Source organism: Callithrix jacchus, chromosome 10 (genome assembly GCF_049354715.1).
Source record: "Callithrix jacchus isolate 240 chromosome 10, calJac240_pri, whole genome shotgun sequence".
Classification (NCBI taxonomy): domain Eukaryota; kingdom Metazoa; phylum Chordata; class Mammalia; order Primates; family Cebidae; genus Callithrix; species Callithrix jacchus.
Window position 1 is genome coordinate 92732808 of NC_133511.1, and position 27137 is coordinate 92759944.

Consider the following 27137-nt stretch of genomic DNA (forward strand, 5'->3'; position numbering starts at 1 on the left):
CACTTAAAAATATTTAATTTGCTTACTTTAAAACTAAATTCATTAATATACCTAGTTTTAAATTAAGGCGAAATAGATTGCTTTCTAGAAACTTTAATATTTCAAAACACTGAGTACAATATTGTATTTCATACCATATATAGCACAAAGATTAACACATTTTATATATCTGTTATTCTAGTTTTTAAATGAATAAAATAAAAAATTTTCAATATTTTGAATTTTGGGGGAAAAAAACCTTTTAATTAGGAGTTTCTTACCAAGTTACGATTTAATATTTATCAGATGTGTAAATATACAAATATGATAGCAATTTTTAAAACTTGTAAATAGTTGGCCTTACAAAATTACAACACACTGTAAATAAATCCTTCCCACATTTTATACAAACTACATGATTTTGATATACAAAGATTCTGTTTTTATTACACTGACAATGTACAACAAAGACTATTTACAATGCAAAAAGTATATAAACCACAATTTAACATTCTGCTACTGGCAGCCACTATAGTTTAGGAGGTAGCTTTAATTAAACGAAATGAACAGAAGCCACATTTCCCAACTTGTGTTCTAAAAATAATTTACATAAGATAAAAATTCATTATATGCACAGTATGTACAGTTTAATTATTAAACTGCAATCTAGCTGAATGCTTTTTAGTATATTCAGAATAACTAATATGGCAGTGGGTTTGCTATTGATTTAGCACATTGTTCAAAAAACATATTGAACAATTATAACTTTAAGACTCCACACAGTAATAGGTCTAAAGCCCATACATGAGAATCAAGTAAAATTTTTAATTTTTAAAGATACAAGACTAAGATTTAATTCCTTCTTATATTTTTATTAATAACATATTATCTTGTTTAACCAGAGTTCAACCTCTGAACTATAGAATAGGCTTTTCATAAAAAAAAAAAAGATAGTATGGGGAAGATATATGGAAGTTTCCATTTAATAGCATAGGTTCAAGAGAATCCAGCTCACTAAGAAATAAACATAAGTACTTTGTGTCATAATTCCTCCCCATTTCTTCCAATTAAATGCAAGTATTGACCACAGTTTACTTTCTATATAATCCAAACTATTACTAGGTGACAAATCAACAAATTGGAAAATATCAGTAAAGCCAATGATATTAGGAAGTGTTTATTAATGAGAACATTACATGGAGCCACCAAATCCCTCTGATACTATTAAACCCCCACATTAGTTAGTAGTTTAGCCAAATCTATTAAACTCACACAGCAATTAGCCTTTTACTTTTTTTCTAGTAGTATAATCACAAAACACTGAAGAAAAAATTACTGATTGAACCAAAGCAATGTATAATGACTGAAAACAAATGTCCAGCTACTTTTTTTAACCTAACAGCTGTTAATATTGTTTTAAAAACATCTTCAGGTTTTAGATTTATAAATCACCTAAGCAAAACTTATGATTCTCTTATGTCACAGATGGCAACTGAAAATGTAATAAGGTAATGCCTATGTATACTCTCACAGTTCTAGCTGGGACAGTCTCTTTTTTGGCCCTGTAGTAAGTTGTCCTGAGATTAATGATGAAACATTAGGTAAAATTAGCAAGATTTTTTTCTTCAGTTATAGAAAATCACATTTTTAAATATATTTTAAAAAAATATTAACAGCTGTTCTTTTTCTTGTGCTTAATTCAGAAATAATTATAAATTTGCTTTTTATGGATCAGAAAAACCTAACATTATATTGCTGTACTACACCTCTGATCCTTTTCAAATCATACATTTGTTTCAAACAGACCATACATTGCTTGGACATTGCATTTTTCACCAATTTATAATTTAGGCACCTGTTCTTTGAAAATGACTGGCTTGAGAAATAAATTGCCACCTTCTCCTTCTTCTAAGTGACACCAGGCAGTGATTACAGAAGTGCTTCCCAGATGAAAGATCAGAATAGGGTTCACTCTATAAACACTGATTTTGGTTGATAGGGGAAACGGTTACATACACAGGAGTTCAGTCTTTAACTCTTGGTAGATTGTAAGCATAGCGCACCAAAGGGAATCCTCGACTCTGGTAGAAGCAGGCTCGTCCACAGGCCTGCACCTGGTCAGAACTGTCTGAGACAAAGGAATCTTCTTCATCTGCATAATCAGAGTGGGCTGACTGTGTGCCACAGTCGGACCAATAGCCCTCAGGTCTTTGGCAAGAAGCCACTGCCAGTGCTGGACAGCTGTGTGATTTTATCAAATGTTTGCATGATATTGGCTTTGTTAAAAGAAACGATTCGCAGCAGTCGCAAATAGTCAGATTACCCTGCAAGTGTGAGTACATGCCACAGTCATAGTAGAAATCCTGTTCCAGACAACCACCTTGGCTACTGATGGAAACTGAAACTGATCCACTTTTCTTGGTAACACATCGCTTCAGTAACTTCCAGTCTTCTTTAAACTTTGGGTTGAAGAAAACATACAGGACTGGATTCAGGCAAGCAGGCAATGGAAAAAATATCAGAGTAACAGACTTCATTATTTCGGGGCTGATAGAGATTGCAGTGATCAATGGTGCAAATGAGAAAAATGCAACAGGGCAGAAAAAGATGCAATTGGTAAAGATTAGCCAAGCGACATGCTTAATCATGCTAGATTCTGAGTTTTCTGAGAGGTCCTCTTTCTCCAAGTTGCAGTACAGCTTAGTGTACATAATGGCCATTAATAAAAATGCTAGTGAGTTTAACAGTACTAAGGTTACAGTGAAGCCTAATGATGGTGTTTCTCCTGTAGGAAATGGTAAGCAAAGGGGTGATGCAGAATATTCTCCTCTATGGAAAAGGTGAAAACAGCCTGCTATTGTAGCACCTAGGAAAGCCAAAAGGGCAGCAATCCGAAACTGTTTGAGATGATCGCTTTTCGCATTTTTCATTACATCTTTTGCAGATAAGCTTCTTTCAACAGTTGCTAGCATTAATAAAAATATGGCACTTTCTGAGGAGAAAACTGCAAGAAACCCAGCTACTTTGCAGCCACTGCCAGTTTCCCACCAAATGCCAAATTCAGCGAATCTGCCCCAGGATACAGCATCAAGAAAAGTAAGGATGCCGGTATAGATTCCCATGAATAGGTTAGACACAGAAATCAAGCCTATAAACAATTTGGATGAAGGCAGTGATGTACAAGATGCAAATGTTGTTAAAATGACAAGCAGGTTGAAAAATAATGCAACCAAGAAAATGAACCACACAGTAAGACGAATCATCCAGCTTCCCAGTAAATATTCACAGGGCTTAAAAGCACCTAAAACAAAACAGAGAGAGAGAGAGAGAGAAATAAAAGATAACTTAGAAAATAATTTAGAAAATGATATGGCTTGCCAGAAAAACTAATGATATAGGCTAATTAAATCTGTTCTCTATTTGAATTGAACAAAACTGAAATGATTACTGCTTCTAAGATATTTTAGTCATGGACTAGGCTATTTAAAAAAATAAACTGACTGATTTCTTTTATTAAATATTTGATAAGGCTGTAAAATATTTCTTTTATTAAATATTTGATAAAGAGTGATATTTAGATGAAAATTTTCATTTCTTTCTTGCACCTAAGCTAATTTACATAGCACAATGTTTAGGGCATAGGAGGTATTTGATAAACTGAGGGTCTGGAATGAGATGGTTGTAACTTGCTATTCTTACCTTGAGAAAGCAACTTAAAATTGTATAAATTTTAACCTGTATTTATTTTCTCACTTGTGGGTAATAATGCCTATTTCATACAGTTGTGCAGCTTAACTGAAATTATACACGTAAGGAACTAAGCAGGCTGCTGGATATATAGTTAGACTTCAATAATATTAGTTCCCTTTTCTTCCTTTCTAGCCCCAATATACTTTATAATTATGTATGTATATATTTGTATGTACACATATTTTTTATACATTTTCTTGTGGATTTCAAAAGCAACCTGATAGAGCAAGTTAAGGTAGGTATAATTATCCCCATTTTTTCATCCAGAGAAACTGATGTTTCAGAGCATTTGATTGACCTGACAAAGGCCATTCAGTGAGATAATGTAGTAGGACTACACCTCAGTGATGTTAACTATTCGTACAAAGCTACGCACAATAAAATTCTGCATAATACAAACTAGCATTGCAAGAACTCATTCAGTTGCTGAACTGTATGTTCCAGTAACTAGCTGACATGCTAGTTTTGACAAAAATTACAACTCTTTCACTGAAAAATTAGAAAAGAAAAACAAGATTCTGACTATGAAACACAAGAAAACTATGTATTACAATTACCTTAAAAACATGTTTCATGAACTGTCATGAAAATGATATATCCAATAAAACATTTTCAATTGTTAAGATATTCACAGCCCTAAAAAGCCAGTTCTGCATTTATCTATCTTCCAATTATCACAAAAAACTCTTATTTAAATTTCCTTTTAACTCTCCCTTCAGGAAGTGCTAAGAGAAAGCTCATTATCACCTTTAACTCTGTTATCTAAACTCATCCTTCATGGAAGGACTGGTAGCTCATCTACCTGAGAGAACAGGAAACCTTTTGAGAACCCTTTTATGTGTGAGAAAAGTTACCTTTCCAAAAAAGCCTGGGAAGCAGCCTCAATCCAGTCCCTGTCTTTGGAAGCCTGTGGCATCCTCTGGTGCTAACAGAAGGATCCTAGCTTTCCTCTACTTCCTGCTTCTGCAGCAAGCATATCCGTGTCTCGGTTTTACTACAACTGAGTAGGGGGAGGCAGGCCTGTAGAGTTCATCCCCACAGTAGCCCAAGGAGATGAGCTCAGACCAGCTTTCCTCCTGGCCAATCTCCAAAAGTTTAGGTTCAGGGTGGAAAAAATGGAAACGCTGCACATTCAAGTCCAGCTTCCCCTTTAAAAACCTGTTCCCTTCTCATTAGATCATCAGTTCTTTATGTACATTCTCTTTATGCACATGAACTCCAGTGAGACAAGTGAGTGAGCTGTACCTCAACCTTTACAAATTAATATAGATACTAACACACAATAAAATAAATTACATACACTTAGATGATTCTTGCCAATCACATTCACTTATCTGGTAACTTAGAGCTTATTCTCTACACAAGAAAGAATTCACAGAATACATAGGCAGCCCCTTAAGAAGCTCACAATTCAGCAGCAATCACTACTGAATCCATAATATTTATAATTCTGAGTTATAAAATTAATGTCCAGATTCTCCTGGGATATTACATTAACAAAGGAATCTACTTTGTGTACACAATTTAACTAAAATATTTAAGCCTTTCTTTTACAGTACAATTATAAATACATCTTCTCTGGTAGATTGGGCAGACTATGACAATCATGACCAAGTATGTGGTGTCAACTTAACAACTTTCCCAAGACTACTAAGTCAATAAAGTAAATGAGGGGAAAAAAGGAAGGGCAAGGCTACATTAAACACACAAAGAGACACACACAGACACACACACACACAATCTTTACAGACTACTAACTTATAGAACTAGTCCCAGAGTTAGAGGAACATTAAGAAAGTGCCTCTGAAATTCTAATGTGTATAACTCTCACCTCGGGGAGCTTGTTAACATGCAGATTCTGATTCAGGAAGTCTGGGCCTGAGATTCTGCAAAAGATTCCTAAGCTGCTGGTTGTTACACAAAGCACAAATCAGAAGGCCTCACGAGAACCTCTAGTACCATCCCTAGTACAGAAACCACATCTATACCCAGGAGATTTAGATATATTTGCCTAATGTTTGTTTAACATGAGTAACGGTGGCAAAATAGGCTAGGCATACCTGTTGAAGGTGTACAGTGGATAATTATTTGACTATGTTCTTCATTTTCAACAGTGCTTGTGACATTTGCTGCATCAGCAGTACCTGAACATATAAAAAAGTACGTTTAATTAAAGCATTACGCAACTCAAAAGAACCATATTTTCCTGCAATTTTCTCTGTATATAAGTTCTCCTTATAGAAGGCACCATAACACATTAAGGATGCTGATAGCATAGTGAATGCCATTGTTCCTTTCAGGTTTTGGTTTTTCTTAGAGACAAGTTCTTGCTCTATTGCCCAGTCTGAAATACAGTGGCACAATCATAACTCACTGAAACCTCGAACTCCTGGGCTCAGCTCAAGGGATTCTCCAACTCAGCCTCCCAAGTAGTGGGGAATACAGGCACATGCCACTACATTCAACTAGTTTTAAAATTTAGCACAGAGACAGAGTCTCACTTTGTTCCCCAGGCTGATCTTGAACTCTCGGGTTTCAATGACTCTCCCACCTTGGCCTCCCTAAGTGCTGAGATTACAGGCATAAGCTACCATACCTGGCCAGAGAATGCCATTTTTCTCACAGATTTCCTATTATTCCTTCACAAAGTGATTATAATAACAGAAACTTTAATTGATACCTTAAAGGAGTGTTCTATTTTCTAAAACTCATGCACTTGCCTTTCTCCTGTGCCACACCGTGGTCCTGGAGGCTTTTATCTTCTGTGTTTAAATTTGCATAAGAGTCACAACCCCAAAATGCACAGCACTGATATGCATATGGTACTGATAAAGACCTGGAAAAAAGTTGTAAAATCTGCACTGAATAGCAACTTCACAGATATGGTTTTGTTTTGTAAAAGTATTTTAAACTGAAAACCCCAGCCTACAGTCAGAAAGATCTGTCATGTGCTTTAGGCTCTTCATTCATCTTCTCTGGGCCTCAGTTTCCTTATCTGTGATAACAGCTCTGGTATCAGATGACACCAAGGCTTTCTCCCTTTCTGTAAGATCTCTCTTAAGGGTTGGATGTAAATCAAACTATATTTAAAATTTAATAGCAGTACTGTAATTTAAAGTAATATCTATGACTCCTTTTATAAATGTATTAACTATGCTCAATTTATCATATGAAACTGATAGTTTCACTTAAAATTAATGCCCCAGGTCATTTGTGACTTTATACCATTAAATAAATTTACTTTGTTTAAATAAATGGAATGAAAATATTTATTCTCTTCTTCAACAATAGTATTCTCTCTCTTTTGTTAGAGACAGGGTCTTGCTCTGTCACCCAGGCTACAGTGTAATGGTGCAATCACAGCTCACTGTAGCCTAGAACTCCCAGGCTCAAGTGATCCATTTCAGCCTCCCGAGTAGCTGGGACTACAAGCACGTGCCACAACATCCAGCTAATTTTTCCATTTTTTGTAGAGACAGGGTCTCAGCATGTTGTATAGGCTGGTCTTGAATTCCCGGTGTCAAGTGATCCGCCCACCTTGGCCTTCCCCAAAGTGCTGGGATTACAGCGTGCACCACTGTGCTTGGCCTCAGAAGAATATTCTCAAGCACTCTCTCTACTGTAGTTAATGCAGTCCCTCATAACTCTAAAATCTTCATGAAATATTATAGCATTGTATCAGTTTTCTGCAGGTTCACATTTACACGGTTTCTGCCATCTTATTGCTAATGAAAAGTCTACTGTATTAAAAAAAAAATTCTGATGAATAGCTGTATTATCTCTTTAAAGCCATTAAGGGCTCCAGTTCATGATCTTAAAACCTATGGAATAATGTTTATGTTCTATTTTTTATCAAATTTATACAGATGGAGGTAGAAAATACCCTTAAATTATAGCCTATCAGAAAATCTGAGAACCACAGCAAAAAACCAGGACACTCTATAATTTTGGAGCCTACCATAACTTCAACAAAAAAGAAAAATAAGCAAAAACACACCTGAGGTTAACAAAGTCTTTTGCTGCTAAGGCTTCTTTCAGCTTGAAGTTCCCCACAAGTTTCAGCTGATTTAGCCCATTCAGGCCTTCCGTAGGAAAGGAAGTTAATTCATTGAAACTTACATCTCTAAAATATGAATGAGACTTCAAGTTAATGCCTAAGATGTAAATAACATAAAAACATCTGTACATGTATTCACAGCATAAATATTAGATCCCTATGATGAAGTTCAAGTGGGGGTGCCAAAATGATAGGTCTAGCATGTATCTTGCCATTTGAGAAGATTTTACTATAGATACGGCTTAGCATTTATACAAAGGAACAACTAAACAGAAAAATACTTTGATTTGACAATGTTAAAACAGATGTTCCTATAGCACTAGTTTACTACCTTCATGACATTACCGCATAATCATCTACTTACAGGTTAGTTATTGGCCCAAGTGTGGCAAAAGCTCTAATGTGAATTTCATGGATCAGGTTTCTACTCAGATCTCTGCAATTATAAGAGTAACATGTTAATCTTTCAAATAAACACTCAAAATGCCACTTACTTAGACTATACTTTAAAATTAGAGGTAGTAACACAATATCGCTGATAAGATAACAAAGCTCTTCAATCTCACCCAGCAACATTTTTTCCTGTTTATGTTGAATGCCTCTCCTTCACAACAGTCTATTTCTTGGAATATATTCCATATAGCAGTAATTCTAGCTGGCTTCTGTTTCAAAACAGTTGTGAATTTTCCCACTTTATCTTTCTGATATCAATTCAGAAATATAAATGATATAACCTTTGGTACTGCTAACTCAGTGAGGAAAAGCCCGGTTTCTGAAAAAGCTGAAAATAAAAACAGACTTTACATTATTTGCCTTCTCAAAGGTTAGTGATAAGGTCCCAAGAGAAGACAAACAATCAATATGCAAACAAGAGCATTCCAGGAGGGCTGGAGATACCCTTCTTTTCCAAGCAGGAAATTGCATCAACAGTAGAGCCAGCTGTGTATTTAGGAACACACCCTGAGAAATTCTGATATTATAGAATTAATAAAACAGAAATAATCTACAAACACAATTACACGGAACCTTAAAGGAAATTTAAAGATTGAATAAATTTACTCTGAGACACATCTCTTAGATAACAAAGAAACTCAATACACTTGGTTCCAAATCATGAAAAGACCAACTGCTTATTGTTACTTATCAGTATTCTAAAAGTGATGGCAACTATGAGCCAGTCTTCTTCCCTATGACTGCCCAGGTTCACAGAAAGTTAGTCTACAACCTAAGATGATTCAGCAACCCAACTACCAATTAAATATTTTCTAATAGAGTGCACATTGTATTTCTTAAAAGCGATATTCAGTATATGTAATTTTACTTCACTGTCAATTTTTCAAACTTTTTCTGTAATAGAAAAATGTTGTTCTGGGCAAGGTAGCTCACACCTATAATCTAAACACTTTGGGAGGCCAAGGTGGATCACTTGAGCCCAGGAGTCTGAGACAAGCCTGGGCAACATACGGAGACTTCATCTCTACAAAAAAATTATTAGCTGGGCATTGTGGTGTGCACCTGTAGTCCCCCGACTACTCAGGAGGCTGAAGTGGGAGGATAGCTTGAGCTGAGGAGTGGAAGGCTGCAGTGAGCTGTCATTGCACCTCTGCATTCCAGCTTGAGTGACAGAGTGAGAGACCATGTCTAAAGAAATAGAAAAAAATGTTCACTAATTTAGTGTACTGTGTTTTCTGCACAAAAGTTCTAGGAATAGTGACTGACAAGGTTTCTCTCAGTCAGCTCTATATTCCCAAGTGCTTTTGAGAGTTCCTGGAACAAATATGTAGTCAAATTCATATGATTTTTAAAATAAGTACTTCTGTGGTTTTTGAGCTCTGTTTGTCATGATAGATACCCCAGTGCAGGGGTCAGCAAACTTCTTCTGTAGAAGGCCAGATAGTAAATATTTTCACCTTTGTGGGTAATATGCTGTCTGCTGCAAGTGCTCAATTCTGCTATAGTGGGTGGGGTAAGAGCAACTTTAGACTGCACTTCAACAAAAGGCCTGGCAGTGTTCAATTAAACTTAATTGATAAACCAGGAAGCGGGCTGGATTTGGCCCCTGGGCTACGGTCTGCCTATCCTTGCCCTAATGAATTGGCATGCCTCACTATTATAACTTGAAAACAAACAAGCTACATCACTTCAGTTATACACATTAGACATTTTTCTACTTACCAATGTACAATTAGCTAAAGTAAAAAATATTGAAAGTAGATTATAAAGTTGCAAGTCTAAAAATCTTGCAAAGTCTAAAATAATACTTTAGGTAAAGTCTAAAAATAATGTTTAACTGAACACAAATTATATCTTTTTTTGTTTTGTTTTTTTGAGACAGATTTTCACTCTTGTTGTCCTACTGGAGTGCAATGGCACAATCTCTGCTCACTGCAACCTCCGCCTCCCGGGTTCAAGTGATTCTCCTGCCTCAGACTACCAAGTAGCTGGGATTACAGGCATGCACCAACATGTCTGGCTAATTTTTTGTATTTAGTAGAGACAGTGTTTCACCATGTTGGTCAGGCCAAAATTTAAAATTATATCTTTAAGAATATCTAGTAACACAGTGACACAGAAATCATAACTAGATATTAATTTAGTTTGGAAAAAATTTATTATCTTTAATAATCATAACAAACTTACAAAATCCTTAGAGATATCAGGCCTTGAAAGGTGCCTTCCTTTATTTGGTAGATCTGATTACGCTGTAAAGAACTAGAGAAAAAAAGAAAAAGAAGAAAGAAGATGAAGACGAAGACAGGCGAAGGAGGAGGAAGGAGAAAAGGAAAGATAAAGAGAAAGAGATACAGAGAAAGAGTTACTTTCTATTTTGAAAAATAACATTATAACATTTCTTAGTTGAATTTTTCTAAGTTTTAATAACTATTCTTACGCAACAGTAATCTTGTTGAAAGAGAACTGTCCTATTCTCATCTATGAAATGAGTTAGATTAATTGGTATTACATCCCATATTATACTGGGAATTAACTGATATGCTATCTAAATTGCCTATCAACCCCAATCAGGCATAAGAGATGGAAGATGATACAGGGAGAAAAGAAACCAAAGCAACACAACCATTACAAATACCACAGGAATAAAGTTACAGGATTAAACAGATTGAAAATGGGAGAATTAATGCCTCGCTCTCCCCGTCTCCCAGCCAACTTCCACCAGAGCTGTACATCATAGGACATGATGGCTTCTGGCATTCATGTCTGATTTCCATCAATAGCTGGACAAGTTTTTCTTTTCCATTTCTTTTAAATATACACCAACTTCACCCACATGGTGTTTCATGGGATGCCTGATATATAATACATGCTGGCTGCATGAACACATCTAGTTCAATTTGACATTTTATTTATGAAAACATCTGATTATCAGAATTTCTAATTTCTTACTATTAAATCCATCTATTAAAAATAGAAAATGCTCAACAAACTAACAATATACCACAGCAAAAAGAATAAGTCAAAGACCAACTCACATTTCTTCCAGAGCATGGCAACCATTAAAACTTGGAAGGTCTCTTATATTGTTGTAAGACAAGTCCCTTAAAACAATGGAAATTAACAAATTAATGCTATGTTATCAGAATACTATATTAAAAGAGTGGTACTCAGAAGCATTGAAAGCAGGGCTAAGATCTATAATAAAGAGATATGCCTGAATAAGAAAAGCAATTATTTTTTTCCTAAGACCTGTAAGCTTCTCAAATACCTCAGTGATACAATAAGCCTAAGATTTATAAAGTCCAAGTATATACTGTTGAACAGAAACGCTATAAAATATCTAAAAATACATTTATATAAAGTAAAAACATAAATATGCAAAATTAAATATAAAAATATAGAAAAACAAAATATGTTTTAAGTTTTAGAAAATTTGTTTTAAGTGGTAAAGCTAGTTTTTTTTTAATTTGTATATTTTCAATACTGTTTATGCCATAGACAACTTATTATATTCTTTTAATGAAAAGCTCTAAGAGAGAAATGGTATGCTTATCAACATTTTAAAAAATATTTATATTACATCAAACACCAGAACTAGTTAATTCTCAGACCCACTGCAGTTGTTTCTCAACAGTTATGATTGTGTTTAAATCTGATATGCAACTACATCATTAAATTATAGTCATGACCCAAGTAACAGTTTGGGTCAATGACAGACACCATATACAACGATATGGTCCCATAAGAGTATAACACAGTTAATCTGCTCCAACTTTTTTATCCTTAGATAAACAAATACTTACCATTGTATTACAATTGCCTACAGTATTCAGTACACTATTATTCAGTATTCAGTACAGGTTTGTAGGTTAGGAGCAACAGATTATATCATATAGCTTAGGTACATAGAAGAAATCATCGAAGTTTATGAAAGTAAACTCTATGATTTTCACACAATGACAAAATTGCCCCCTGACACATTTCTTAGAATGCATTCCCATTGTTGAGTGGATGTATGACTTTACTTGCTTCATCAGTCATTTATTTTGTTACTATCTCCCTCCACTGAATACTTATTAACAACTTAATAACTTAATTGTTTATTCTGGTGACATTTTTACATCCTTTATTTACTTTTAGTTTCTAGGTCAGCCTAAAGTTTTTAGAAAGCTACATGCTTTAGTTCATCACCGACTGAATAAAGATTTAGGCTCTGTTTAGGTTGCTGATGAAGGAGAGGAAAATATAAGGAGATATACCCTTGAAGAAACTAGAACAAAGACAAACACTCAGATGAGAAAAAAATTAAGGAGGAGCCTAGCTTGGTTTTACTTTGTTCAGAATAAAGTCACAAGTATATGATATATTCATAACCCTAAAACCTAATTCAAATGCACATTACCCACCCTGGAGACAACTCAAACATCTGCTCCTTAACAGGAAGGGAGCAACTAAGAAGTAATTATACCTCAAAACCACCTGATGAAAGTAGATCCTTAAAAATAAAACTGGACATGTATAAATATATAAACAAAAGGTATGAGGAAAAGGGAAGAAGAATCCAACTTACAAAGTCCTAAGCATCTTTTGTTCTTGACACAAATTATTAGGTATGTTGTTTATCTTTGTACCTGTTAAAGTCCTGCAGAAAAACATTATTCATGTAAGAAATAATTCAACTCAAGATAGTAAGCAAAATTTATTCCCATATGGAAAAATAATAGAAAAATAAGTGCTCATATATTTACATATGGACTAGATTCTATACATCCCATGGCCTAATTATTCCTTAAAGTTAGGCAGCAGGAAAGTGAACTGATCCCCAATTCTGATATCATCTTCACAGTCAAAAATATGTGTGACATGAGATGTTGATATTGTCCAGATGGGCTTGATTTCCCACATGGACCAAGAGGAAAACACTAATCCACAGTCACACATCTGATCACAGTTAATTGCAAGTTGTCACCTTCTTACACCCAAGTCATTTGAAACTAACTTGCATCCTGCCCTGAAACCTTGTTTCTGTCTTTTCTTTCAGTTAACCTGGCTCGACATTCGGAAATGTTCTCTTATTCCCCTCCCTTTCTATGCTCCCTTCTATCATCTATCACCAGTTCCTGTTATTTCTTCCTCTGTTTTGTTTCCAGCATCTAATTCTTTCAGAGAAAGTGAAATGAGGCAGAGAGGGGTGGACAAATCTCAGACAGACCATGCTATTTGTCCTGGTACAAATCCAGTGATGGATTAAAGACCTGGAGCGCTCATAATTAAATGTGTTCATCCGGTCAGGTGGACTATTTCCATGGCTGCCTCACTGTTCTTACTCTCCTTCCCCTCCCACCTCTAGTCTCTATCTCCTTACCCTCCTCACATTACCTGCTCAAACATTCTCAACACCGCCAGCTGCCTTAAGAGTTAAGTTTAAACTCCTTACCTCAGTGCTTTCCAAGTTCTTTTTTTAAAAAAAAAAATCTTGTCACATGTGACCACTGTAACATTTAAATGGCGTGCTGCAGTAAGACTCCTATGGCTAGAGGCCCTAGCTGTCTCAGGCCCCACCTGGCTGTCTGGAGGGCTGAGGTCATCAAGATCTTAAGTGCACCTGTAAACCCATGCACAGACCACTCACTGGGAAACTGCCATAACCAAAATGTCCAATGTCCAATGTTCAAGGCTTGTCATTTTAAAATTTAATCCCAAAGAATTCTCCGATGTCTCCATACCACCCTCATCCTATTATAAACATGCAATTCTAACTATATTTGCTCATCTATATGCCATCTCTGAGAATACATTTGGTATTTGCAGTTTTACTAATCCTGCCTTAAAGACCCAGCTCTGGGAAACCTGACAATATTCAAACATTCCATCTCCTCCAGGAAGCCTTCTGTGATAGTCATATCGATCCCTTCCACTTCTAAATTCTGAAAACACTGCTTCTAATTTGGCACTTTGTTATTGCCTTGTATTTTCTGTATGCTTTTCAGATCTTATCTACATAATCAGCTCTACTCTGCCTAAGCCTACTGACCTCAACATATTCTTCTCTATGCATGATATGTACAAAGAGAAACTGGAGGAATCAGCATAAACCCATCATTGTCCCTAAAAGACCCTGGCACCCTGCTAGCTGTCTAGCAGTGTTATCTTTATACAACCCCTCTTCAAAGGGCCACACTTACAGACTTTCCAGGTGGACAGTTCCAGTAAGATTGGGGAACTGCTGCACCATGCTTGCACCACGAATGACTCTTTAAGGAATTGAGAAAGACAAAGTAATTTTTAATTTTTTTTTGTATTTCATCTTTTAAACAGTTTAAAATTACAGTGCAACTAAAACTAAAAATAAAACTAGTTTCATCTCTTGAATGTTCTTGAATGTACTTGAAGATGTGATAATTTGGCTGAGTGTTGACAAAAATAAGAACCATTAAACTTCTGCCCAAGGAGAAAAAAACATTTTAAAGATTTTGTTTTTTGGAGTTCTAGTAATAAATTTTTGTTTTCCATTAAAACAACTGTATAAATATTCAGGTTTATTTTTAAACTCATATACTTACAGGGAATGAAGATCAGATAAGTTGTGAAATGCAGAGTTCCCCACAAAAGATAGAGGATTATCATACAAATGTCTGTGAAAATACCCAAAAAAAGCAAAATTTTCACATGTTCACAAGCACTCTAATATTAAATCTATGTTCACAATGTACACATATTTAAAAGCCTGAATTTTCATTCTTTATCCAGATATTTGGCAAGAAGCAGACATAGCTTCACATAATTATACATTAAAAGAAACTTTCAGAAATACTTACATAGTTCTTAAGAGTGGATTACCATCAAATGCTCCATCAGGGATAACAGAAATAGAATTACTATGAAATCCTCTAGAAAGATAGGAGAAAAGTATTTTGAAATGCATTATCCTTTTGTGAAATAAAACTCAAGTATCTACTGCTATTTAGCATTATACAAATTATAAGGATAATGACTACATGAACATTTTTAAACATAGGAAATTAAAATTTTATCTTATCTTTTTCAGTATCATACCTAATCCTTTGTTAACCTACTGCTTAGCCTGGTATGGTATCAGATCCCTCATATGCATTTATCTGTTGCTTCATCACAAAAAAAACCTTTAGACCATGAGAAACAGGTGCTCTAACCTCAAAAATCTCTCTGATTGTAGCCTGTATTTAGTCTCTTGGCAATGCCTCTTAGAATGTTCACCATCAACTAGCTCACAGCACACAGTCCCTATTGTGCCATATATAGTAACTATCTCTACCCATGCAAAATGTTCCCTCAGGCTGGGCACAGTGGCTCACACCTATAATCCCAGCACTTTGAGGGGATCACTTGAGCCCAGGAGTTTGAGACCAGCCTGGGCAACATGATGAAACCCTATCTCTAGAAAAAAATTAAAAATTAGCTGAATGTGGTGGCACATGCCTACAGTCCCAGCTACTCAGGAAGCTAAAGTGGGAGGGATCACCTAAGCCTGGGAGGTCAAAGCTGCAGTGAGTTGTGATCACATCACTGCATCATGGCACTCCAGCCTGGGCAACACAGTGAGACCCTGTCTCAAAACAAACAAACAAAAACAAAAATGCTCCCTCATTCCTTTGTTTAAATATTTTTATTCTTTCAAGTCTAGTCAAACTCCTTTCCTGTGGTGATGCTTTCTGCAGTGACTCCAAGCTTCAATTAGGTATTCTTCTGGAATGGCTTATTTCTCTTATCCATTCAGCATTGATTTCTACCTAGAAACAGCTACCTGTCTTAACAAGGTCAGCTTCTCCAGTGACACTAAGACTACAAGCTCCTTAAAGGCAGAAACCGTACATCAGGCCTTTTTGTTTTACTAGCATTTAACCCTATGCAGCAATCTATACTCAAAATCGTCTGTGCCATTGAACACAATCTAATTTGTATGATTATTTGTGTGTTTGTGTGCATGTATTATGATTGTATGTAATGGAACAAGATGTTCTAAAAATCTCATTGTTGGAACATTGAATGGTGAGTTTCAGGGATATGAAGGCATAAAGAGAATGAAGGAATACTCACAGCTCTTTTAAGCTAGGAAGGGCTTTAATAGCCTGAGGAAATTCCCCCAAGTTATTATAATTCAAGTCCCTAGAAAAAATGGGTCAAAATATAAAAAATATTGAATAGTGGTCACAATTCAGAAGGGATTTTGTTACAGATATATAGATATATATATTTAATTACATCCTCTGTATGGTAATCTTCCTTTACCAACCATATTGTCATTTAAAAGCCATGTAGGAGTTTAACTGAATTTACACCTGTTCTTACAATACTGAATAGAGAAAAATCATTTTTCTTCTGTGATGTTTTTAGGTCAACAAACTTACAAATTCAAAGAATTTTCAGAAACATGTATTACTGATGCATTAAATACAGAAATCATCTGAATAGTATTTCTCTGGAAATTCATCCTAGAATATAATTCATTGAATAGCCATTTGTAAATGACATAGCATGAAACTGAGGTTTCCATTTGGAGTTCACAGTGGCTTCCTGAAATTCTGGTATAAGAGCCGCTGACCTCAGTTCCACAACAGCATGATGACCTGAGATAAGAATAATCAGAAGGAGCAGGGTAGATTCACACAACTGTTGTCCTTCATGCAGGTTACGAATTACTAAGAATTTTATATTAGTTAGGAGAAAGCTAAGTCATAGTGATCTGTAGTAAAAGCATCTTAGTTTTGAGAGTGTCTAAAGTTTAATTTCTTTTAACATAAGAGTACATTGGCATATGATTAGCATGATTGATTTCAGAATGAAAGTAAAATAAAATTATAAGCTCAGCTCCTTTGAGACATATTTCGTTTTCCTTTTCCTTTTTTTTTAACATGGAAAAAAATGGCAAATAAAAATTCAACTCAGAAGAGGTTTAACTTTAACATAAATGAAATAGTGTACATGGCCCAGGATTAGAAAACCTATTCAATCTTTTATTTGTAACATTAAAACTTACACACTTAGCAAAGGAGATCTGAGTTTGGAACTATCTTCTACAAGATGTTCAACTTTCAAATATCCATTGATGTTTCCTATCCTCTAATTCAGATAGGAAAGTGAATTAATGGAGTCCTAAAAGATTTTAAGTCTTCTCATTAACTGATAGTTAACCAAAAAATTAAGTCGAATAAAATATTACAAACCCTGAGCATTCTAATCAGGGTTTACTCACCCATGTAATTGGGACCTTCTCTGAACCATTTACTCATCACAACAGCAAAAATTACATATCTTTGAATAAAGGCAACTAATATAGGCTAAAACAACAAAAATAAAGATTCTTCTCTCAATTATACATAGTTGCACGATGATTTTACTTATTTAGTGGTGCAATGTATAGTTGAAACAGCCAGAAGTCCCAAACACTTTAGCTAGTGGAAACAACAAAAGTATCATAGCAAAATATAAAATCTTCATTTGTTACGTGTGAAATCAGATACAGTATTCAAACCCAGTGTTAACAATTAGTAAGGCAACTGAGGTCATGGAAAAAACAAAACTACCCAGAATTCATTTTAGAAGTTTCTAAGTCCCAAAACTGTCATACATTTAACAAAACCAACATTTCTGGAAAGATATAAATCTTTGTAGATTGAGCCGCTTTGAACATGTATTGTTTGGGGGAAAATATGCAATTCATACTTTCCCATTTTTAGTGATGAGCTTAGATTAGCATTCATAATTGGGTGCTTTGATAGCAAGAATTTAATCAGCTATTGAAGTGAATTAATAAGGAGCTCAATTCAAAGCCAATACTTTTTTCTTTTTCTGCAATGAAGGACAAAATTGTACTTTAAATATTACAATGCAGTTGCCCAAAATGTTAATATACTTACAAGGTCTCCAGGTTATCTAGTCCATGAAAACAATGTTGACTCAGGCTTTTAATTTTATTGTTATGAAGATGCCTATGAGAAAAAAAGCATAACATGACTTTTCCATCTCCCATTGGCAACTATATTATTGTTTAACATGTCTAAATTGGTGTGTGAAGGAATGATGTAGCTAAACATATCAACAGTTGACCATAGAAAACAAGTGGTATTGGCTAATTATCTCTTGTTATGTACACTGCACAGACTCACTGAACATAGACCACCCCATGGAAAGAGAAAGTACCTGTAATGGAAATAAGGTACAGACATGGAAGATTATTTAATATTTATACATATCAAAATAAATTTTTGGTTGGCTCTTAATTATATGAAGCAAAATTTGATGATCTCCCCCTACTGAGGACATGAGGGTAATGGTGTGGAGGAAGTGTGTAGTTTACAACAGTGAAATCTCTAACAGATCTTAAAAGAAGCGCTTCGTTATGTCTTGGAAGATTAAAAACACAGTGCATCACATACTCTCTGAACAAGTGGATAACATGAAATAATCCTGGGACTAACTTCTATGAACATCTCAAAGTGATTTCCCTTCTTTTAACATTGAATACACTGCTGGGACACAAGCAAAAGTTGTATGAATATGTGCTGAATGACCCAATTTCTTCTCATGATCACAACTGGCCATTTATCTGAGGGATTCAGCAATTATTATCAGCTATTAATTTTTTTAATTCTCCTATTCTGTTTAGTCTTGTACAAAAGCAGCTCCCTCAAACACTAACTATTCAGGAGCATAATCAGCGAGGTAGTTTGATAATAATTTGTCAGAAGAAACCTGTTTTTGTACCTGAATTAATACAAATATATGGAATTATAAGGGACAGATACTTACAGAACTACCAGGCTTGAAAGGTTGGTAAATGCAAAGTCAGGGATGCTTGAGATCTTGTTGAGAGCCAGGGTCAGTGCCTGTAGGGTGGGCAGATTGCTGAGGGGGTGCACAGGCACCTCCGTCAAGCTGTTGTCATCCAGCCACAGATGCCGTAACTGAACAAGCCCTTTAAAACTGTCCTCGGGGACTGAGGTAATATGGTTGGCATCTAAACGCCTGACAGAAACAGAAACAACCATGTTCAGTAACAAATTCTAGTGAAATGAGTCAGTCCAAGTCTCACAACTCTCAAAGCTCTCCAAACAAAAAGGACTTATAAAAATGACTATCTTTAATTTCACTGGAAGTCCTAGTAAAATCTAATAACATTTTCATGATCAGTATATGAAAGTCAGTTCTTTCTTTTCTTTCATAAGAATGGCATGTATCCAAATCTATATTCTTCAACTATCTTTGGCTAAGAAGTAACTTTATAGCAGAAAGATACATATTTTTTTAAAGTGACAAAGTTCATATTGAAATTGTTTCAGAGCATAATTATCAGACATACAAAAAAAAAAAGAAACTAAACTGACCAAATAAGCTACTTTACTTCCAATGTAACATTATAACTAATATTAGACATTAAATTTAGTCGTTACTGATTCTGTACCAAAGGAAAATATTAGAAAATACTTAGAATTTGTTTATAACAACAAAGAATTTCAATAGATTTTCAACCATCCTTATTACCTCTAGGCAAGTTAAAAATATAAGTGTCACATACAGGCAAAGCAACTTTATCCTCTTCTCTTAGCAGTTAAGTGCTTTTGAAAAATTCGTGTGCCAAAATTAACAGTTATTAAGAAAAGGTCAAATTGTCTGTTGGAAAAATTAAGCAGCTCTTAGAATCAATGTTACTGTGGCTTTAAAGCTTCTTCAATGTTTCCAAAAATTTTGGAATTAAGAACACCTTACTAATAGGATTACTCATACTTAAAATTAAGTCCCCATATGAAAATCAGGAAACTAAGTCCTACGTATTATTGGCATAACCAGATGTAATTGTTGGAATAATTGCTTTTCAACAATCTGGTATTAATATGATGAGGGACACTATGTGCCAGGCAAATCACAGCTTTCCTCACAAATCCCTTGTTGATGTATCTTCATCATTTATATTCATGCCTCACAGCCCTGGACCTCTTTGTGAAAATTACAGAACACACACAAAAAAACTGATTAAAAATTCAAAATGACAGCATCTTTTTAAAGAAACAGTTTGACAACTTTCAAGTTCAGGAAATTCTGAGTTTTAGAGTGGTTTTTGTGTCTCCTGTTTCCTTACACTGTTCCAACTTCAGTTCCTGACATAATTGTCCCTTTCTACCACAGTCAGGTTCTGGGCCCCTGGTCCCAATTAACTGCTCCCAGCTCCAGATGCATTTTCCCTTCCTAGTGACAGATGAGCAGGGGTTAAAGACCATTGGTCCTGGTGAGTATCTGACGGAAGCTTTCTTTCTAATAGAGTTAAGATAACCAAAAGAACACCTAAAAAGGGAGAGCTTAGGATACTGAGCAGCTGCCTTAAGAATCTACCTAGAAACACACATTTTTAGACTTGTTCATTTTTGAGGCTTTCTAGAACTTACCCTGAGACAGGCAACTTTTATATAACAGACTGGCAAAGTACTGGCTACAGAGCTGTAGAATATTTGCTTTAATGAGCAGATAGGAATGTGTTCAAATACGTGCGCACGCACGCGCACACACACACTCACATGCACACACCCCTCATGGAACTCTTCCATTCTTAGGAAGGAAGACAGTTAAACATATAATCATACAATTAAGCATATTATATAAATAAATGATGTATGTAACTAAATTATATTTGTAGATAACTTAATTACCTGCAATTCATTCAACACATTTAAATTGAGCATCTTGTTAGGCAGAAAGGATAAACTAGAGAAAGGCAAGAGGCCTGTCCTTAGGAGACTGATATTCCAGTGGAGGAGGTGACATACAAGTTGCAAAATGATAATGGAGTACTTTAAAAGTACCTCTGGAGTAGATAAACAAGGCACTGAGATTAAAGACTGATGGACTCTGAGGAGGAGGGTAGCTACTCAAAATGCATTTGGTCAAGAAAAGTATTTCTAAGAAGGTGACTTTTTTTTTCTGTCCTGCATTGCAGAGGTCAGATCTTTTTTTTTATTATTGCATTTTAGGTTTTGGGGTACATGTGAAGAACATGCAAGATTGTTGCATAGGTACACACATGGCAGTGTGATTTGCTGCCTTCCTCCCCATCACCTATATCTGGCATTTCTCCCCATGCTGTCTTTCCCCAAATCCCCACCCCCTGCTGTCCCTTCCCTATTTCCCCTTGACAGACCCTAGTGTGTGATGCTCCCCTCCTTGTGTCCATCAATGATAGACTGGACAGGGAATATGTGGCACATATACACTATGGAATACTATGGAGCCATAGAAAACGATGAGTTTATGTCCTTGGTAGGGATATGGATGAAACTGGAAACCATCATTCTCAGAAGGTTACATTTAAAGTGAGACCTAAAGAATAAACAAGAATGAGTTGAAACAGGAGCTGGACAAGGAATGTTTTAGGCAAAGAAAAGAGACAGGCAGAGACCCAGTAGTAGAAACCAACTTGGTATGATCTGGCAACTCCCAGAAAACAAGAGTGATTAAAATGCAGGAGGAGGGGAGTAGAGGGCCCAAGAAGACACAGGTGGGGATGTGAACAGGGTCCACCTTTCATGAGTATAGTCCAGGTAAGGGGTTTGGGTTGTATTTTCGATACAAATTGAAGTTCCTTAGTGTTACTGCAGTTGAAAAGTTTAAATTATTTATCATATTGATGACAATGTATATTCATATTCAATAAAATAGTATGTGAAGATGGCCAATTAGGAGCAGCTCAGGATTGCAGATCCCAGAGAAAGTGCAGAGGGTGAGTGGATGCCTCATTTCCAGACAGATTTTTATTCCTCACAGACCAGGAGATTCCCAGGCAGAGGAGCCCCATGGGTCGCCAGCACAGCGGGTTTGGCCAGCAGGGCTGCTTTGCTGGTACCCTGGGGCAGCAGTTCTCCATACAAAATACACGGGGCCGGGCACTGTTTTAGCTGGTGATTGGAGATCTGGGAAGGCAGAGTTGCCCATTCATCTGATTAAAAGGGGGACTGAAACAGGGAGCCAGGCCAGGAGATTCCCGGGCAAAAAAAAAACGCGAATCTCAGCACTGCTGTTTCAGCCGGCACAGTGGGTCTCCACACAGAAAATCACACAGATCCCGGATCCTTTTCAACAGGCAACTGGAACACCTGGGAGAGAGTCAACCATTCAACTTAAAAAAAAGGCTCTGAGGCAGGGATCCAGATGATCAGGCTTGGCTGGTCCCACCCCCACAAAAAAACAGCAATTGGAAACGCTCTGGGTTGAGAGTTTCACAGCAAGCACAGCTGAACCCGGGAAGGTCCAGCTCTGTGTGGGAGGAGTGTCTGCCATTACCGAGGCACTCCACCACTACGGAGGTAGTCCGCCATTGCTGAGGCAGCCCACCATTGTTGAGACAACCCACCACTACAGAGAGTCCGCCATTACAGAGGTGGGCCAGCTTTGCAGAGGCAGTCCTAACTACACCCGTATAAACAGGACTGCAAGGAAGTTCACACAAGCAGCTGGGCGCAGCCCACAGCAGCTCAGCAAAGCCTCTGCAGGCAGACAGTGACTAGGCTGCCTCCTTGTTGGGCAGGGCAGCCCTGATAAAAAGGCAGCAGCACAATGAAAACTCATAAATAAAGCCCTAACTCCCCGGGGCAGAGCACCCAGGGAAAAAAAAGGGGGGTTTATGAGTTCTGCAGCAGCAGACTTAAACGTACCGGCCCAGCAGCTCTAAATGAACAATGGAGATCACAGCTCAGTACCTGAGCTCCTATAAAGGACATACTGTCTCCTCAAGCAGCTCCCTGACCCCTATATATCCAGAGTCACCTCACAAAGGAGAGCTCAGACTGACATTTGGCGGGTATCCTTCTGGGACAAAGATAGCAGAATAAGAAACTAGCAGCAACCCTTACTGTTCTGCAGCTGCTGTAGGTGATCCCCAGGCAAGCAGGGCCTGGAGTGGACCTCAGCAGTCCTACAGCAGAGGGGCCAGACTGTTAGAAGGAAAACTAAGAAACAGAAGGAAATAACTTCATCATCAACAAACCGGACGTCCACTCAGAGACCCAATCTGAAAGTCAACAACTACAAAGACAACAGGTGAATAAATCCACAAAGATGGGAAAAAACCAGTGCAAAAAGGATGAAGACACCCAAAACCAGAACGCCTCTCCTCCTACAAGGGATCACAACTCTTCACCAGCAAGGGAATAAGGCTGGATGGAGAATGAGTGTGATGAATTGACAGAATCAGGCTTCAGAAGGTGGGTAATGAGAAACTTCTGTGAGCTAAAAGAACATGTTCTAACCCAATGCAAAGAAACTAAGAATCCTGAAAAGAGATTTGATGAAATGCTAACGAGAATAGACAACTTACAGAGGAATATAAGTGAATTGATGGAGCTGAAAAACACAACACGAGAACTTCACGAAGCATGCACAAGTTTCAACAGCCAAATTGACCTAGTAGAAGAAAGGATTGAAGATCAACTGAATTAAATAAAATGAGAAGGCAAGATTAGAGAAAAAAGGGTAAAAAGGAATGAACAAAGTCTCCAAAAAATATGGGACTATGTGAAAAGACCTAATCTACGTGTGATATGTGTACCTGAATGTGACGGACAGAATGAATCCAAGCTGGAAAATACTCTTCAGGATATCATCCAGGAAAATTTCCCCAACCTAGCAAGGCAGGCCCATATTCAAGTCCAGGAAATACAGAGAACACCACAAAGATATTCCTCAAGAAGAGCAACCGCAAGGCACATAATCGTCAGATTCACCAGGGTTGAAATGAAGGAGAAAAGACTAAGGGCAGCCAGAGAGAAAGGTCGGGTTACCCACAAAGGGAAGCCCATCAGACTCACAGCAGATCTCTCAGCAGAAACCCTATAAGCCAGAAGAGAGTGGGGGCCAATATTCAACATCCTTAAAGAAAAGATTTTTCAACCCAGAATTTCATATCCAGCCAAACTAAGCTTCCTAAATGAAGGAAAAATAAAATCCTTTGCGAACAAGCAAGTACTCAGAGATTTTGTCACCACCAGGCCTGCTTTACAAGAGCTCCTGAAAGAAGCACTACACATAGAAAGGAACAACCAGTACCAGCCACTCCAAAACATACCAAATGGTAACGAGCATCAACAAAATGAAGAATCTGCATCAACTAATGGGCAAAATAGCCAGCTAACATCAAAATGGCAGTATCAAATTCACACATAACAATATTAACCCTAAATGTAAATGGGCTAAATGCACCAATCAAAAGACACAGACTGGCAAGTTGGATAAAAAGCCAAAACCCATCAGTGTGCTGTATCCAGGAAACCCATCTCACATGCAAGGATACACAAAGACTCAAAATAAAGGGATGGAGGAAGATTTACCAAGCAAATAGAGAGCAAAAAGAAGCTGAAGTTGCAATTCTCATCTATGATAAAATAGACTTTAAACCAACAAAGATCAAAAGAGACAAAGAAGGACATTACATAATGGTAAAAGGATCAATGCAACAAGAAGAGCTAATGATCCTAAATATATACGGACCCAATACAGGAGCACCCAGATACATAAGGCAAGTTTTTAATGACTTACAAAGAGACTTAGACTCCCACACAATAATAGTGGGAGATTTTAATACCCCACTGTCAATATTAGACAGATCAATGAGACAGAAAATTAACAAGGATATCCAGGACTTGAACTCAGACCTGGAATAAGCAAACCTAATACACATTTACAGAACTCTCCACCCTAAATCCATAGAATATACATTTTTCTCAGCATCACATCGCACCTACTATAAAATTGACCACATAATTGGAAGTAAATCATTCCTCAGCAAATGCAAAAAAACGGAAATCATAACAAACAGTCTCTCAGACCACAGTGCAATCAAGTTACAACTCAGAATTCAGAAACTAACTCAGAACCGCACAGCTTCATGGAAACTGAACAACTGGCTCTTGAATGTTGACTAGATAAACAATGAAACGAATGCAGAAATAGAAGTGTTCTTCAAAACCAACGGGAACGAAGACACAACATACCAGTATCTCTGGAACACATTTAAAGCAGTCTCCAGAGGAAAATATATAGCAATAAATGCCCACATGAGAAGCAAGGAGAGATCCAAAATTGACACCCTATCGTCAAAACTGAAAGAGCTTGAGGAACAAGATCAAAAAAACTCAAAACCTAGCAAAAGACAAGAAATAATGAAGATCAGAGGAGAACTGAAGGAGATAGAGACACAAAAAACCCTTCAAATAATCAATAAATCCAGGAGCTGGTTTTTTGAAAAGATCTACAAAACAGACAGACTGCTAGCCAGATTAATAAAAAAGAAAAGAAAGAATAATCAAATAGATGCAATAAAAAACGATAAAGGGGATATCACCACAGATTCCACAGAAATTCAAACCATCATCAGAGATTATTACAAACAATGCTATGCATATAAACTAGTAAACCTGAAAGAAATGGATAAATTCCTGGACACTTGCATCCTCCCAAGCCTAAACCAGGAAGAAATCGAAACCCTGAATAGACCAACAACAAGGTCTGAAGTTGAGGCAGCAATTAAGAGCCTACCACACAAAAAAAAGCCTGGGTCCAGATGGGTTCACAGCCAAAGTCTACCAGATATACAAAGAAGAGCTGGTACCATTCCTTCTGAAACTATTCCAAATAATCCCAAAAGTAGGAATCCTTCCCAAATCATTTTATGAGACCAACATCATCCTGATACCAAAACCCGGCAGAGACTCAGCAAGAAAAGAAAACTTCAGGCCAATATCCATGATGAACATAGATGCAAAAATCTTCAAAAAATACTGGCAAGCCAATTGCAACAGCACATCAAAAAGCTTATCCACTATGATCAAGAAGGATTCATCCTGGGGATGCAAGGCTGGTTCAACATATGCAAGTCTATAAATGTAATTCACCACAAAAACAGAACCAAAGATGAAAACCACATGACTGTCTCAATTGATGCAGAGAAGGCCTTTGACAAAATTCAACCCTTTATGCTAAAAACCCTCAATAAACTAGGTATTGATGGAACATATCTCAAAATAATAAAAGCTATTTACTATCAGCTGAAACTGATAAGCAACTTCATAAAAGTCTCAGGATACAAAATCAATGTGCAAAAATCACAAGCATTCCTATACACCAATAACAGACTAACAAAGAGCCAAATCAAGAACGAACTGCCATTCACAATTGCTACAAAGAGAATAAAATACCTAGGAATAAAACTAACAAGGAATGTAAAGGACCTCTTCAAGGAGAACTACAAGCCACTGCTCAATAAAATAAGAGAGGACACAAACAGATGGAGAAACATTCCATGTTCATGATTAGGAAGAATCAATATCGTGAAAATGGCCATACTGCCCAAAGTAATTTATAAACTCAACGCTACCAATGACCTTCTTCACGGAACTGGAAAAAAACACCTTAAACTTCATATGGAACCAAAAGAGGGCCTGCACAGCCAAGTCAATTCTAAGCAAAAAGAACAAAGTGAAAGGCATCACACTACCAGACTTCAAACTAAACTACAAGGCTACAGTAATCAAAACAGCATGGTACTGGTACCAAAACAGAGATATAGACCAATGGAACAGAACAGAGGCCTCAGAGGCAACACAACAAATCTACAACCATCCGATCTTTGACAAACCTGACAAAACAAGCAATGGGGAAGATTCCCTGTATAACAAATGGTGTTGGGAAAACTGGCTAGCCATGTGCAGAAAGCTGAAACTGGACCCCTTCCTGACACCTTACACTAAAATTAACTCCAGATGGATTAAAGACTCAAACATAAGACCTAACACTATAAAAACCCTAGAAGAAAATCTAGGCAAAACTATTCAGGACATAGGCATAGGCAAGGACTTCATGACCAAAACACCAAAAGCAT

At 36.7% G+C, this 27137-nt stretch overlaps 1 protein-coding gene across 2 annotated transcripts in view; it reads right to left on the minus strand.

The window, feature by feature from the left end:
• Nucleotides 1–77: 77 nt before the first annotated feature.
• The window catches only part of LGR4 (leucine rich repeat containing G protein-coupled receptor 4), a 112379-nt gene continuing 85319 nt past the window's right edge, over nucleotides 78–27137 (minus strand). For both annotated transcript variants that reach the window (XM_078340775.1, XM_002755127.6), the window contains 14 exons: nucleotides 19028–19243; nucleotides 18136–18207; nucleotides 16316–16384; nucleotides 15058–15129; nucleotides 14803–14874; nucleotides 14425–14493; nucleotides 12810–12881; nucleotides 11275–11340; nucleotides 10427–10498; nucleotides 8151–8222; nucleotides 7727–7852; nucleotides 6450–6565; nucleotides 5790–5873; nucleotides 78–3280 (listed from right to left, as the gene is read on the minus strand). In XM_078340775.1, coding sequence (XP_078196901.1) covers nucleotides 2004–3280; nucleotides 5790–5873; nucleotides 6450–6565; nucleotides 7727–7852; nucleotides 8151–8222; nucleotides 10427–10498; nucleotides 11275–11340; nucleotides 12810–12881; nucleotides 14425–14493; nucleotides 14803–14874; nucleotides 15058–15129; nucleotides 16316–16384; nucleotides 18136–18207; nucleotides 19028–19243 — 2455 coding nt within the window. In that variant the 3' untranslated portion in view covers nucleotides 78–2003. The remainder of the gene's footprint in view (nucleotides 3281–5789; nucleotides 5874–6449; nucleotides 6566–7726; nucleotides 7853–8150; nucleotides 8223–10426; nucleotides 10499–11274; nucleotides 11341–12809; nucleotides 12882–14424; nucleotides 14494–14802; nucleotides 14875–15057; nucleotides 15130–16315; nucleotides 16385–18135; nucleotides 18208–19027; nucleotides 19244–27137) is intronic.